Source organism: Macaca thibetana, chromosome 1 (assembly GCF_024542745.1).
Source record: "Macaca thibetana thibetana isolate TM-01 chromosome 1, ASM2454274v1, whole genome shotgun sequence".
In the NCBI taxonomy this organism is placed as follows: Eukaryota; Metazoa; Chordata; class Mammalia; order Primates; family Cercopithecidae; genus Macaca; species Macaca thibetana.
Window position 1 is genome coordinate 129,193,218 of NC_065578.1, and position 14,677 is coordinate 129,207,894.

Below are 14,677 nucleotides of genomic sequence, written 5' to 3' on the forward strand. Positions count from 1 at the left end.
TGATCTGGTGGGTTTTTACCTGTGTACATTAAATGTACATTAAATGTACACAGGTAAAAATTCATTTAGCTGTACACATAATTTCAATGACTTTTTTGTATGTAAATTATACCTCAATGGAAAGATTTTAAAATGGACTTAATTAGGCCCAGCATGGTGGCTCACGCCTGTAATCCCAGCATTTTGGGAGGCTGAGGTGGGCAGATTGCTTGAGCCCAGGAGTTCGAGACCAGCCTGGCCAACATGGTGAAACCCCATCTCTACAAAAAAATACAAAAATTAGCTGGGTATGGTGGTGCACACCTGTAGTCCCAGCTGCTCTGAAGGCTGAGGTAAGAGGAGGAGGCAGAGCAGTGAGTCGAGATTGTGCCACTGCACTCCAGCCTGGGTGACAGAGCCAGACTCTGTCTCAAAAAAAAAAAAAAAAAGTTAATTAGACGGGTGTAGTGGTGTGTGCCTGTAGTCCTAGCTAATTTCGAGGCTAAGTGGGGAAGATCTCTTGAGCCCACGTGTTTGAGGCTGCAGTGAACAATGATTGGGCCACTGCACTCCTGCTTGGGCAACAGATGGAGACCTTGTCTTAAAAAAAGAAGAAAAAAAGGCCAGGCGAGGTGGCTCATGCCTGTAATCCCAGCACTTTGGGAGGCCGAGGCGGGCAGATCATGGGGTCAGGAGATCGAAACCATCCTGGTTAACACGGTGAAATCCCATCTCTACTAAAAATACAAAAAATTAGCCGGTCATGGTGGCAGGTGCCTGTAGTCCCAGCTACTTGGGAGGCTGAGGCAGGAGAATGACATGAACCCAGAAGGCGGAGCTTGCAGTGAGCCGAGATCACGCCACTGCACTCCGGCCTGGGCGACAGTGAGAGACTCCGTGTCAAAAAACAAAAAAACAAAAAAACAAAAAAAGGACTTTAAAGAAAGTGAATTTCCATCCAGGAAAACTAAGGATCCCCTTCTGAGTATTTTTAAAATGTTCTCTATTTGTGCTGAGGGAAGAGGTAAACTATTAGGGAACCAATAAGATAACCTCTCTTTTGGAGAGATTTCCAAAGTCCTTCTATCCTCAGAAATTCTCCCTCCCCAGGGAACATGAAAAATCCTCCTTACTGTCTGATCTCCATCTCTCCTATTGCAATGCTAGCCACTCCCTCTGCCCTCATGGAGCCCAGCCTTTCCCCTGGCCGTAGACAAAATCTCTTTAGAGCCCTCTAGTTTGGAGTGTTGAGAGAGATTCCATTTCAACCTTTTCACCATCCGTTCTCTGCCCCTCACCCTATTCTCTTCTTCTTGGGGATGTCAATTCCTGTTCTGAGCCCGCCCCCAACCCAGGCCCTTTTCCGGTGGTATGTGCCAGCCGGTCCTGCATCCCACATCCCCAGCTGTTGACATTTCATTGCCATTACCCACAGAATAAAGAAAGGGGCCCTGTTAGTCAACAATAGGGGAAAAGACAGAGACAATGGGAAATTGTGCTTCCGATGGGGTGGGGACTGAGAAAGAAAGGACAGACAGACAGACAGACAGGGGGGTTGTACAGAAGAGGTCCGGTTTCCTGAAGCAGCTGAAAGTCCTGGATGGTTCCCACCTGAGAGTCCGTTTGCAAAGGCAATGTGCAGTCAGGCACCAGAGGGCAGAGGTGAGTACTCTGTTGTGGGGAGAGGGGAGATGGGGATGCTGCTTACATGAGGTGCATATGGAAAGGGAGGCAGCTCGAGCTTGGCAGTTATAGATCTTTGAGCCACATTTAGAGTTCATCCCCATCCCCATCAGTCCAACACCTTCATATCCACCGATCAATCTACACCTCTCTCGTCCAAAGGCATCAAGAAACAATGAAGCACCTCACTTTCTGCACTCTTCCAGGTCATCATTCCTGGGTTGCCCCCTTTATTCCACTGCCCTTCATGGGTTCCCAGCCCTCATCCCAAGCCCAGCATCTTCCCCTAGTCCCAGAATAGTGATTTCCACAGATCTGGGCTGGACACAGGTCTCTTAACAAGGCTGAGTGGACTGATGGGGGAGGGGGTCGTTCTTGGCATCTTGGCTTCTTCTTTGAGCACAGGACAGAAGCTTTTCCTCAAAGGTGCAAAAGGAGCAACTGTGTTGAACAGGTGCTCAAGTCCCAGGGTTTTAAGGTGCTTGGAACTCCCAGGAGCCTGGCAAAACCTTCATCCAGAACCTCTTCCTCAAGCAAGACAAAAAGCTGCTAAGCACTGCTCCCTCCGTCTCTGTGAAGAGACCAGCTTCTAACAGGTAGGCAATGGAGCTGCTGACTACTCGTATTTTCTGTAAGGGGTATGAAGAGCATGTGTGTGCACTTGTTTTGAAATACAGAAATATAGATTAGTGATTAAGTGCTTGAGCCTCACTGTCAGATCTGGATTCAAATCCCAGCAAACCCGTCCTCTTACCAGCTGTGTGACCTCATTTCCTAAAATGTATGCACTTTGGTTTCAGCATGTGTACAATAGGATTTATAATTGTTTCTGCCTCAGGATTGCTGGGAGGAGTAAATATAAAAATATGCATGTAAAGTGCTTAGAGCAGTGTCAGGCACATTCAATTTTAAAGGTATTCATTTGAGCTATCATTGTTGGTCTCAGTCAATTTCAGTCCTCACAATCACTCTTACTTACCAAGTTCTCCTATAAAGAAGTGTTCTCTTGCTCATGTTCGCATCCCAGATACTTTCACTTTTAACCACTGAGAAGTTTTCTGTGCCTAACCTCTGTTTCTCCTACGGCAAGCTGGTCTTTGGTCCTCATTTGCAGGAAGATGGAGCTCCATTCTTTAGATTTCTGGTGACTTCTCAGGGTGCTTCCTCCGTTTCCCCATTCCCCATCCCGTCTTCTTATGAATCCTTAATGAAAGTTCATTCATTAAGCCACACACACTTATTTAACACCACTATGTACCAGAAACTATGCTGGGAACTGGAGATAACAGCTAACACATACACAGCACTTATTACATTCCAGACACTATTTCAAGCACTTTGCATATATCAATTCAGTTGCTCCTCACAACTACTCAGTGAGGTAGGTGTGCTATTATTCCCCACATTTCACTGATGAGGACACTGAGGCAGAGAGAGGTTAAGTAACTTGCGCATGATAATTAACTTATGCGTAGTCATGCAATTAGGAAATAGAGGAGCCAGATTTGGAAAATGAATACAGTGAAGTCGAGAAGTCTTCATTTTTTTTGAGACAAGGTCTTGCTCTATCCCCTAGGCTGGAGTGCAGTGGCACGATCTCGGCTCGCTGCAACCTCCACCTCCTGGGTTCAAGCAATTCTGACTCAGCCTCCCTAGTAGCTGGACTTACAGGTGCATGCCACCATGCCCAGCTAAATTTTATATTTTTAGTAGAGACAGGATTTCACCATGTTGGCCATGCTTGTCTTGAACTCCTAACCTCAAGTAATTCACCCGCCTCGGCCTCCCAAAGTGTTAGGATTACAGGCGTGAGCCACTGTGCCTGGCCTAGTCCAATTTTTTTTTTAAGGTCAAGGGGATAAGAATGATACAACAGGTGCCGGAGGTGGTGGTTCATGCCTGTAATCCCAGCATTTTGGGAGGCCAAGGAGGGTGGATTACCTGAGGTCAGGAGTTCTCAAGACCAGCCAGGCCAACATGGTGAAACCCTGTTTCTACTACAAATACAAAAATTAGCCCAGAGTGGTGGTGGGTGCCTGTAGTCCCAGCCTACTCGGGAGGCTGAGGCAGGAGAATTGCTTGAACCCAGGAGGCAGAGGTTGCAGTGAGCTGAGATGGTGCCATTGCACTCCAGCCTGGGCAACAAGAGTGAAACTCCGTCTCAGAAAAAAAAAAAAAAAAGAATGATACAATAAAGGAGGAGCTGGGAGCAGTGGCTCAAACCTGTAGTTCCAGCTACTTAGGAGGCTGAGGTAGAAGCATTGCTTGAGCCCAGGAGTTGGAGGCCAGCCTGGGCAACATAGTAAGACCCTGTATCTTATTTAAAAAAATTTTAAAAGGGGGGAAATCAACTACTGTACTGAAATAGATAATTGCATTTAAAGTAGTTTTTAAAAATAACTTTATAATTTTATATATTTTAACTTCGTAATTTCTGGAAAACCTCCTTAATATAGTCTATATACGGATACATATTATGTTCAAATTCACACTGTTAAGTTTAGGTGCTAATAAAAGTACTTGTAAGACAAAAAAAGTCCTGGCTGGGTGTGATGGCTCATGCTTGTAATCCCAGCATTCTGGGAGGCCAAGGCAGAAGCATTACTTGAGCCCAGGAGTTCAAGACCAGCCTGGGCAACATTTTGAAACTCCATCTCTACAAAAAATAGAAAAGAAAAAAAAAATTAGTGGGGCATCGTGGTGTGCACCTGTAGTCCCCGCTACTCAGGAGGCTGAAATGGGAGGATGGCTTGAGCCTGGGAGGGCGAGGCTGCAGTAAGCCATGATCATACCACTGCACTCCAGTCTGGGCAAGACAGTGAAACCCTATCTCAAGAAAAAAAGGTCCCCAGTCCAGCAGATCACAGTGCTCTACAGTGTGGCAAACTGGGGGTGAGTAAAGGTTTCCCAAAGGAGGTGAGGCCTGTGCAACCAATGCAGGCACAAAGGAAAGGAAATGAGTGCAAACTTGGACTGTGTGGGAAACTGCCAGAAGTCCAGCATGTCTGGGGCACAGTGCAGGGGCCAAAGTGGTAAGAGGCGAGGTGGGGGCCATGCTGGAGGTGCAGGGAGCAACTGGATTATAGACAGCCTTGGAAGCTGTGGTTATGAGATTGGATTTTATCCTCAGGGCAACCGGGAGTCACTTTCAAGCAGGACAGTGACAAGGCCAGGCACAGTGGCTCACGCCTGCTGTAATCCCAGCACCAGCCTTGTCAACGCAGCATGACTTTGTCTCTACTAAAAACTTAAAAGAAAAAATTAGCTGGGGTAGTGGCACATGTCTGTAGTCCCAACTACTCAGGAGGCTGAAGTGGGAGGATCACCTGGGGCTAGAAGTTAGGGGCTGCAGTGAGCCATGATCATGCCACTGCACTCCAGCCTGGAACATGGAGCAAGACTCTGTCTCAAGAAAAAAAAAAGAAAAAGAAAAAGCGGGAGAGTGATAAGATCATTTTGAGTTTGGCTTCAAGATGGAGAATGGGTGCTGGGAGAGGATAGAGACGAGCTGGCAGTCCAGATGGCAAGCTTGGGAAGTGGCACTTGTGATGAAGGGGACAGGTAGAGGAGATGCTAAATTAGTACCTGCAGGCTGAGAGGATGTGACAGAGGAAGAGAGGGAGAGGAAGGGGATTGCCACTGCCTTCCTCCCCTCATCACCTTCCTTTTGTCACCTACCCCTTCTCTCTGCCCCAGTGGCTTCCAACTGGACAGTCCCTTCTAGGAATCTCTGATGGGAGTTCACTGACAACCCTGCTTTTCCCCACCCTTTTGCCCCAGTCCTAACTGCCCACTCTTTGTGCCCTGCAGACAGTGCTGGGCTGCCCCCCATCATGCCAGGTGGGCCCACCCTCCCCACACTCTGCTGCTTCCTTCTTTGGGTCTTCACCATCTTCCACAAAGGCCAAGGAGACCCAGGTAAGACCCCAGCCCAGGCCAGAATCTGGGGAAGGCTTGGGGAGGCTGCAAGGGTGGGGAAAGGGGAAAGGGCAGTTATTGCAGGTACTCAGGGAGTGAAAGTCATTGCTGAGAAAGCAATGGAGGAGAGGGTTGGGGGGCTCTGGAGAAAGCATTTGGAGAGCAGGGTCTGATGGGCACTTGGAGCAGTGAGGATCGGGGGTTCCTGCCACTGTGGCCCCCTCTGCTCAGCATCCCACCCGGGCCCCCACTACCTCCTGCCCCCCATCCACGAGGTCATTCACTCTCATCGTGGGGCCACGGCCACGCTGCCCTGTGTCCTGGGCACCACGCCTCCCAGCTATAAGGTGCGCTGGAGCAAGGTGGAGCCTGGGGAGCTCCGGGAAACTCTGATCCTCGTCACCAACGGACTGCACGCCCGGGGGTATGGGCCCCTGGGAGGGCGCGCCAGGATGCGGAGGGGGCATCGGCTAGACGCCTCCCTGGTCATCGCGGGCGTGCGCCTGGAGGACGAAGGCCGGTACCGCTGCGAGCTCATCAACGGCATCGAGGACGAGAGCGTGGCGCTGACCTTGAGCCTGGAGGGTGAGGCCCTTCCGCTCCCGCCCCATTCCTCTGTAGCAGGCGGGACCGCCTCGCCTGGGTCTCCCAGGGCTCCTTTCCAGTATCTCCCCCTCACCCCTGGGGACCCCAGCTCCCTCTCCCAGGCCGCGCCGCCCTTCCTCCCCCTCCGCTCCCATCTGCTGGCCCTCCCCAGGCTCTCCGCCACCCCCTAGGTGTGGTGTTTCCGTACCAACCCAGCCGGGGCCGGTACCAGTTCAATTACTACGAGGCGAAGCAAGCGTGCGAGGAGCAGGACGGACGCCTGGCCACCTACTCCCAGCTCTACCAGGGTGAGCGGCCGAACCCAGCACCTCCCAGGCCCCGCGGAGCTGTCTCAGGGGCCCGAGAAAGGGCGCCAGGCGAGCTCAGTCTGGCTCCTGCCTGTGACGCCTCTCATCCCCGACCCCCGCCGTCTCCCACCAGCTTGGACCGAGGGTCTGGACTGGTGTAACGCGGGCTGGCTGCTCGAGGGCTCCGTGCGCTACCCTGTGCTCACTGCGCGCGCCCCGTGCGGCGGCCGAGGCCGGCCCGGGATCCGCAGCTACGGGCCCCGCGACCGGATGCGCGACCGCTACGACGCCTTCTGCTTCACCTCCGCGCTGGCAGGTGAAGCGCGGGGCGAAGGCAGGGTCTTGGGGCGGGGTCTGAAAAATGTGGGGGGCGAGGAGTGGACCTCAGCTTGAGATCAGGGCAGGGTCTCCGAGTCCCTCCAAGGCACTGTCCCTCCATCAGCCCGCTCGCCCGTCCGCCCGGGCTCCAGCCCACCTCTCCAAACCCTCCCTGCACTTCTGCCTTGATCCCCCCACTCCTAGTACCCAAGCTCGATCCAGCACCTCTGCGGCCCCGCCCCCCAACTCCGCCTTCTGGGAGTCAGCCGCCCCGCCCCGACCCGCCTACCCCACTTTCGGTCGGTGACCCGCTGTGATCCCCAGGTCAAGTGTTCTTCGTGCCCGGGCGGCTGACGCTGTCTGAAGCCCACGCGGCGTGCAGGCGACGAGGCGCCGTGGTGGCCAAGGTTGGGCACCTCTACGCCGCCTGGAAGTTCTCAGGGCTAGACCAGTGCGACGGCGGCTGGCTGGCTGACGGCAGTGTGCGCTTCCCAATCATCACGCCGCGGCCGCGCTGCGGGGGGCTCCCGGATCCCGGAGTACGCAGCTTCGGCTTCCCCAGGCCCCAGCAGGCAGCCTATGGGACCTACTGCTACGCCGAGAATTAGGCGCCCACCGTGTCCCCTCCAGCGCGCGCGACGAAGCTTGGCAGTCGTGGCGGGGTTCTCTCGCCACCCCTTTCCGGAGAACCTCCCCTCCCTCTAGACCCGGAGCGGCCTCTCCAGACCTGTCTTCCCAGCTGGGGCCTGCGGGCCTCGGACCCTGGCTGGCCCGGCGGCGGGGAGGGGAAGCGGGGCGCCCCCAGCGGCGAGATGCGGCGGTGACCCTCGGACCCGCTGCGGTTCCCGAGCCCCAGGAGAGGACTCAGCCACCGCAGAGGGGAGGGAGAGGCGGCCGGGGGCATTAACTGACCTCTGAGTACAGCAATAAAATAACCTGGGGATCTTTTGTGTTGGGCGGAGCTGTAAGCGCTGCGAGGCGTGGAGAGGTGTGTGTGTGCGTGTGTGTGTGCGCGCGCGCGCGCATGTCGGGGCTGATGACCCGTGATCCTGCGTGCCCACCGAGCACCTAAGACAGGGTAAGGGGCAGGGCTGTTGCCGTTACGGGGTGGGTCAGCGGAAGAGCGGGAGTGCGGTGGGAGGGCACCAATAGGCCAAGGGAGAGGGAGAAATGGAGACGACGTGGGCGCCTGGCCCACGCAGGAGAATCCAGCATGTTGTTGCGCCAGGCGCCACGCGGGGGCGCCTCACACTCACCTAAGATTAGTTCAAATCTGCCAGGGGCGCCCCATACCACCAGGCCTACACTGTGTGCCCCAGATAACAAACATAAGACAATTTAGGGCCGGGCGCGGTGGCTCACGCCTGTAATCCCAGCACTTTGGGAGGCCGAGGCGGGCGGATCATGAGGTCAGGAGATCGAGACCATCCTGGCTAACATGGTGAAACCCCGTCTCTATTAAAAATACAAAAAATTAGCCGGGCGTGGTGGTGGGCGCCTGTAGTCCCAGCTATTCGGGAGGCTGAGGCAGGAGAATGGCGTGAACCCGGGAGGCGGAGCTTGCAGTGAGCCGAGATTGTGCCACTGCACTCTAGCCTGGGCGACACAGCAAGACTCTGTCTCAAAAAAAAAAAAAAAAAAAGGCAACTTAAACATATTTCAAAATGTGCAGCCTGCAGACCTCCCTGAAGCGTTTGCACAGACTACTGTTAAAGATAGGAAAGTGATATTCTTGCTGGAATTGACAGGAAATTAACCCTGTGGAAGGAGGAGGCAAACACCAAACACCAGGGCCACCAAAGGAAACGGGCAACTGGACAAGTAACATTCTTAACTCGTGGCTAAAGGAAACATACTAACAATTCAAGAGACAAATTCTAATGTTATTAATTCACTTTTCACATATACGTTGGTGTGTATATACATAGGTTTCTAACTATACTTCAAAAAGCCTGAGCTGGATAATACTAATGAATGGGGCAAAGGGCATGAACAAGCTAATGGTACTTGATATATATAGTAAAACTGATTTCCAAGGGGGTTCTTGCTATAATTGCTAAAGAGAATTCATGCCATGGAACATTATATAAGGGACAAAGAATGATAGAATGAACAGCATCTTCAAAAACCATCACGCAACAAATGAGATATTTGTGCCATTTCCTAAACCTTGACTTTCTCATCTTAGTATGGGATAGTAGTGTTTGTCTTTTGTGTTTGTTGTGAGAATCAGTTGAGGCATTGCATGTACTGGGTAGTACATGCCTGGTACACATAATAGGCACTCAAGTGGTACCTATAATAATTAATAAGTATTGTGATTACAGTAATATAGCAACAATAGTAGTTTTTCAGCTTCTTATCAGGCAGCCTGGAGGGTTGGTTGTCCTATGGCACTATATTAGTCAAGATCATGTAGATTATGCTGTGAAAACAACTCCCAAATCTCAGATAGCAAATATAAGACGACTTAAACATATTTCAAAATGTGCAGCCTGCAGATCTCCCAGAAGCGTTTGTGGGGACTACTATTAAGGATAGGAAAATCAGGCCCAGCACGGTGGCTCACACCTGTAATTCCAACACTTTGGGAGGCTGAGGTGGGCAGATCATTTAAGGTCAGGAGTTTGAGACCAGCCTGGCCAACATGGTGAAACGCTGTCTCTACTTTAAAAACGTAAAAATTAGCCAGGCATGGGGGCGGGTGCCTGTAATCCCAGCTACTCAGGAGGCTGAGGCAGGAGAATTGCTTGAACTCGGGAGGCGGAGGCTGCAATGAACAGATATCGCACCACTGCGCTCCAGCCTGGGCGACAGAGCGAGACTCCGTCTCAAAAAAACAAACAAACAAACAAAAAAAACCACAAAGGTTTATTTCTCAGGCTACACGGTCAACAGGGGAGTTCTTATTTTTGTCATTCAGGGACACAGGCTTATAGAGTACCTACCATCTCGAATACTGTCAGTCACCATACTAGCAGGAAAAAATAATAAGAGCTCTGCAGGGTTTCACAAAGGCAATTAATAGCTCCCACCCAGAAGTGACACCTGTCCCTTCAGTTGACAACTCATTTGCCAGAACTAATCACATCGCCCCACCCAACCACAAGGGGGCAAGAAAGAGCACTCCTTCTTTGGCCTAGAAATAGGAAAACGGGAAATATTTGCTGAACAGCATCAGTGTCCACCATAAGCACAAAGGAGAGCAGTCTAGACTCTGGGACATATTGGTAGTCACCCATCCATCTACCCCTTTTCTGGGTTTTCTAAGCTATTGCCTATGATAAAGTCAGAGCCCCAGAAAGCCAAGATACTGGACCCCAGCAGCTCAGCCAGCAGGAGGATGGCTTTTCTTCAGTGTAATGCCTTCAGCCTAAGGGCAAGAGATCATACAAGAAATGGTCATGGGCCGGGCACAGTGGCTCATGCCTGTAATCCCAGCACTTTGGGAGGCCAAGGCATTTGGGATCAGGAGTTTGGGACCAGCCTAGGCAACATGGAAAAACCTCATCTCTACAAAAAAATACAAAAATTAGCTGGGCTTGGTGGCACACTCCTGTTGTCCCAGCTACTCAGGAGGCTGAGGTGGGAAGATCACTTGAGCCAGGGAGGTCGAGGCTGCAGTAAGCCAAGATGACACCACTGCACTCCAGCCTGGGAGACAGAGCAGGACCCTGTCTCAAAAAAAAAAAAAAAAACAAAAACAAAAACAAAAAAAAAGTGAAAAAGGCCATGAGAAGAGCTTTCCATTTGCTGCAAATCTCCATTTCTTCAATCACAAAACCACAATACCACTCATTCCTACAACTACTCTGTATATTGCTATCACCATTATTTCTTATTATAGAAAATTTGAAACATACACAAAAGTAAGGAGAATAGTATGATGAACTACTCCATCACCTGGCTTGGCCATTATCAAAATTCTGCCCTTCTTTTTTCATGGGTCCTCTCAGTCATGTTGGGTTTTACTGGAGTATTTGAAAGTAAATCCCAGATAGCCTATCATTTCACCTGTAAGACTCAACATGCATTTCTAACACACAATGACTTCTAAAAATAACCATAATTCCATTATCTCACTTCTCCAACAAAATTAAACTAAATATTAGTCATCTAATACTTAGTTCATGATCATTTTTCCCTGAATGTCCAAAAAATAAAATTTTACAGTTGATTTGCTCAAACCAGAATCTAACTAAGGTCTACAACTTTGCAGTTGGTTAATTTGGGGGCGGTTTTTTGTTTGTTTGTTTGTTTGTTTGTTTTTAACAGACAGGGTTTCACTATGTTTCCCAGGCTAGACTTTAATTCCTGGGTTCAAGTTATCCTCCTGCCTCAGCCTCCTGAGTAATTTTTTTTTTCTTCCCCTGAGACGGAGTCTTGCTCTGTCACCTAGGTTAGAGTGCGGTGGCGCAATCTTGGCTCACTACAAGCTCCACCTCTCGGGTTCATGCCATTCTCCTGCTTCAGCCTCCCGAGTAGCTGGGACTACAGGCGCCCACCACCACACCCGGCTAATTTTTTGTATTTTTAGTAGAGACGGAGTTTCACCGTGTTAGCCAGGATGGTTTCGATCTCCTGACCTCATGATCCATCCGCCTCGGGCTCCCAAAGTTCTGGGATTACAGGTGTGAGCCACCGCGCCCGGCCTGAGTAATTTTTTTTAAGTCTCTGTTAAGTTACAATACTTCTGCCCCCTTCGTTTTATCTACGCCATTGTATTTGTTTGTTCAAGAAACTAGGTCATTTTTTCCTGTCAAGTTTCCCATATTCTGGATTTGGCTGAGTGTACCCTTGCAAATGTCATTTAACATGTTCCTTTGTCCCCTGTGATTATATTTAGAAGTTTGATTAAATTCAAACAGGCATGGTGGCTCACAACTGTAATCCCAGCACTTTGGGAGACTGAGGTAGGCGGATCACCTGAGGTCAGGAGTTTGAGACCAGCCTAGCCAACATGGTGAAACCCCATGTCTGCTAAAAGTATAAAAAATTAGCCAGGCATGGTGGCAGGAGCCTGTAATCCCAGCTACTCAGGAGGCTGAGGCAGGAGAATCGCTTGAACCCAGGATGTGGAGGTTTTAGCGAGCCGAGATCACGCCAATGCACTCCAGCCTGGGCAACTGAGTGAGACTCCACCTCAAAACAAACAAACAAACAAATTCACATTCACTTTTTTTCTGGAAACATTCCGTAAGTGATACTGTATCCTCTTTCATCACATTAGGAGGCACCTGGTGACTGGTAGTTCTACTTTCTTTTTTTGTTTGGTTTTTGAGATGGAGTCTTGCTCTGTCACCCAGGCTGGAGTGCAGTGGCACGATCTTGGCTCACTGCAACCTTTGCCTCCCAGGCTCAAGTGATCCTGCTGCTTCAGCCTCCTGAGTAGCTGGGATGACAGGCATGTGCCACCACAGCCAGCTAGTTTTTTTTTTTTTTTTTTTAAACAGAGTTTTGCTCTGTCGCCCAGGCTGGAGTGCAGTGGTGCGATCTCGGCTCACTGCAAGCTCCACCTCCCGGGTTCATACCATTCTCCTGCCTCAGCCTCCTGAGTAGCTGGGACTACAGGCGCCCGCCACCACGCCTGGCTAATTTTTTTTTTTTTTGTATTTTTAGTAGAGACGGGGTTTCACCATGTTAGCCTGGATGGTCTTGATCTCCTGACCTTGTGATCCACCCGCCTTGGCCTCCCAAAGTGCTGGGATTACAGGCTTGAGCCACTGAGCCTGGCCTTTTTTTTTTTTTTTTTTTGTAGAGACAAGGTCTCGCCATTGTTGCCCAGGCTGGTCTCAAGCTCCTGACCTCAAAACATCTTCCCGCCTTGGCCTTCTAAAATATTGGGATTACAGCTGTGAGCCACCACGCCTGGGCCTTAATCTACTTTCAGTGATGTTGAGACTGACTGGTAAATTCAGAGTGTCTGTCCATTAATTATAAGGTTCTTCATTGTAGGTCAGGTGCGGTGGCTCACGCCTGTAATCCCAGCACTTTGGGAGGTCAAGGTGGGAGGATCACCTGAGGTCAGGAGTTTGAGACCAGCCTGACCAACAAGGTGAAACCCCATCTCTACTAAAAATAAAAAAGTTAAAGAGATTAGCCTGGTGTGGTGGCGGGCGCCTGTAGTCCCAGCTGCTCAGGAGGCTGAAACAAGAGAATTGTTTGAATCTGGGAGGTGGAGGTTGCAGTGAGCCGAGATTGGGCCACTGCACTCCAGCCTGGGAGACAGAGCAAGACTCCATCTCAAAAATAAATAAATAAAAGGTCTCCATTGTATTAGTTTCCGGTATCTGCTGTTACAAATTACCACAAATTTTGTTTTTAAAACAACATACATTTATTCTCTTACCATAGAGACATTTATTCTCTATCAGCCAGAAGTCCAAAATCTAGGTTTTCAATAACACAGTGGTACAACAACAACAACAACAACAAAAACCTAGGTTGTCTCCCTCTGGAGGTTGTGGGCAGAACCCTTCCTTGCCTCTTCCAACTTCTGTTCCTTGGCTTCCTTAGCTGCATCACTCCAATCTCTGCCTTTGTGGTCATGTAGCCTCCTCCTTTTCATGCGTCTGTGTCTTTTCCTCTTCTATCTCTCGTAAGGACACATGTTATTGGATGTACCCCACCTGACTAATCCAGGATGAACTCATTTCATGACCCTTAACTGAAGTTAAGGAATGAATTCACGTAATGAATTATATCAGCAAAGATCCTTTCCTGAAACAAGGTAACATTCACAGTTTTCAGGGATTCGGCCATGGACATATTATCTTTTTTTTCCTCTCCCTTTCTTCCTTTCTTTCTTTCTTTCTTTCTTTCTTTCTTTCTTTCTTTCTTTCTTTCTTTCTTTCTTTCTTTCTTTCTTTCTTTCTTTCTTTCTTTCTTTCTTTCTTTCTTTCTTTCTTTCTTTCTTTCTCTCTCTCTCTCTCTCTCTCTCTCTCTTCCCCCCCCCCTTTCTTTCTTTCTTTTTGACAGAGTTTCGCTCTTGTTGCCCAGGCTGGAGTGCAATGGTGCGATCTCAGCTCACCGCAACCTCCGCCTTCCGGGTTCAAGCAATGCTCCTGCCTCAGCTTCCTAAATAGCTGGGATTATAGGCATGCACCACCACCCTGGCTAATTTTGTATTTTTAGTAGAGACAGGGTTTCTCCATATTGGTCAGGCTGGTATCAAACTCCCAACCTCAGGTGATCCTCCCATCTCAGCCTCCCACAGTGCTGGGATTACAGGCATGATCCACCGTGCCCAGCCTATGGACATATTTTCTTGTGGCCACCATTTGATCCCCTTCACCTATCAACCTTTTATCTGATGGCACTGATGATCATTGTCTAGATTCATTCATTCATTAGCAGTTGCAAAATGGAGATTGTCTAATTTTGTCATTCCTCCTCCTCCTCCTCCTTCTTCTTCTTCTTCTTTTTTTTTTTTTTTTTTTGAGATGGAGTCTTGTTCTGTCACCCAGGCTGGAGGTACAGTGGCTTGATCTCGGCTCACTGCAACCTCTTCCTCCTGAGTTCAAGTGATTCTTCTGCCTCACCCTCCCTAGTAGCTGGGATTACAGGTGCGTGCCACCATGCCCAGCTAATTTTTGTAGTTTTAGTAGAGAAGGGGTTCCACCACGTTGGCCAGGCCAGTGTCGAACTCCTGACCTCAAGTGATCTGCCCACCTCAGCCTCCCAAAGTGCTGGGATTACAGGCGTGACCCACTGCGCCAGGCCCACCTTCGTTTATTAGCTGTGAATCATCTATAAGAAAAACTGCTCTCAATAACTGCTTTGTTACTCTGACATTTCACCCATTCAGGAAAGGTAGAATTAATGCTTGATTATCTCCCATTTGTCTTAGGTGGGCTAAGGAAGATCTACTTCCTAAAAGCAGATCT

General features: G+C 49.7%; 1 protein-coding gene across 4 annotated transcripts; it reads left to right on the forward strand.

The window, feature by feature from the left end:
- The first annotated feature begins 1,515 nt into the window (after positions 1-1,515).
- Positions 1,516-7,739, forward strand: HAPLN2 (hyaluronan and proteoglycan link protein 2). 4 transcript variants are annotated; one of them, XM_050755020.1, is made up of 7 exons: positions 1,516-1,641; positions 2,117-2,258; positions 5,473-5,580; positions 5,812-6,165; positions 6,357-6,473; positions 6,607-6,789; positions 7,116-7,739. In XM_050755020.1, exons 3-7 carry the CDS (start codon positions 5,496-5,498, stop codon positions 7,397-7,399), a joined length of 1,023 nt encoding a protein of 340 aa, XP_050610977.1. In that variant the 5' UTR covers positions 1,516-1,641; positions 2,117-2,258; positions 5,473-5,495; the 3' UTR covers positions 7,400-7,739. The 4 variants fall into 4 exon arrangements, with proteins under 4 accessions (XP_050610977.1, XP_050610997.1, XP_050610966.1 ...); XM_050755040.1 differs by having other exon boundaries at positions 1,520-1,641; positions 2,063-2,258; XM_050755030.1 differs by having other exon boundaries at positions 1,539-1,641; positions 2,068-2,258.
- The last annotated feature ends 6,938 nt before the right edge of the window (positions 7,740-14,677 follow it).

Coding starts and splice junctions, on each gene's coding strand:
- HAPLN2 (XM_050755009.1), top strand. CDS start 1,614: ATGTGCAGTCAGGCACCAGAGGGCAGAG. Junction 1,642..5,472: donor TCAGGCACCAGAGGGCAGAG/GTGAGTACTCTG, acceptor TGTGCCCTGCAG/ACAGTGCTGGGCTGCCCCCC. Junction 6,166..6,356: donor GCTGACCTTGAGCCTGGAGG/GTGAGGCCCTTC, acceptor GCCACCCCCTAG/GTGTGGTGTTTCCGTACCAA.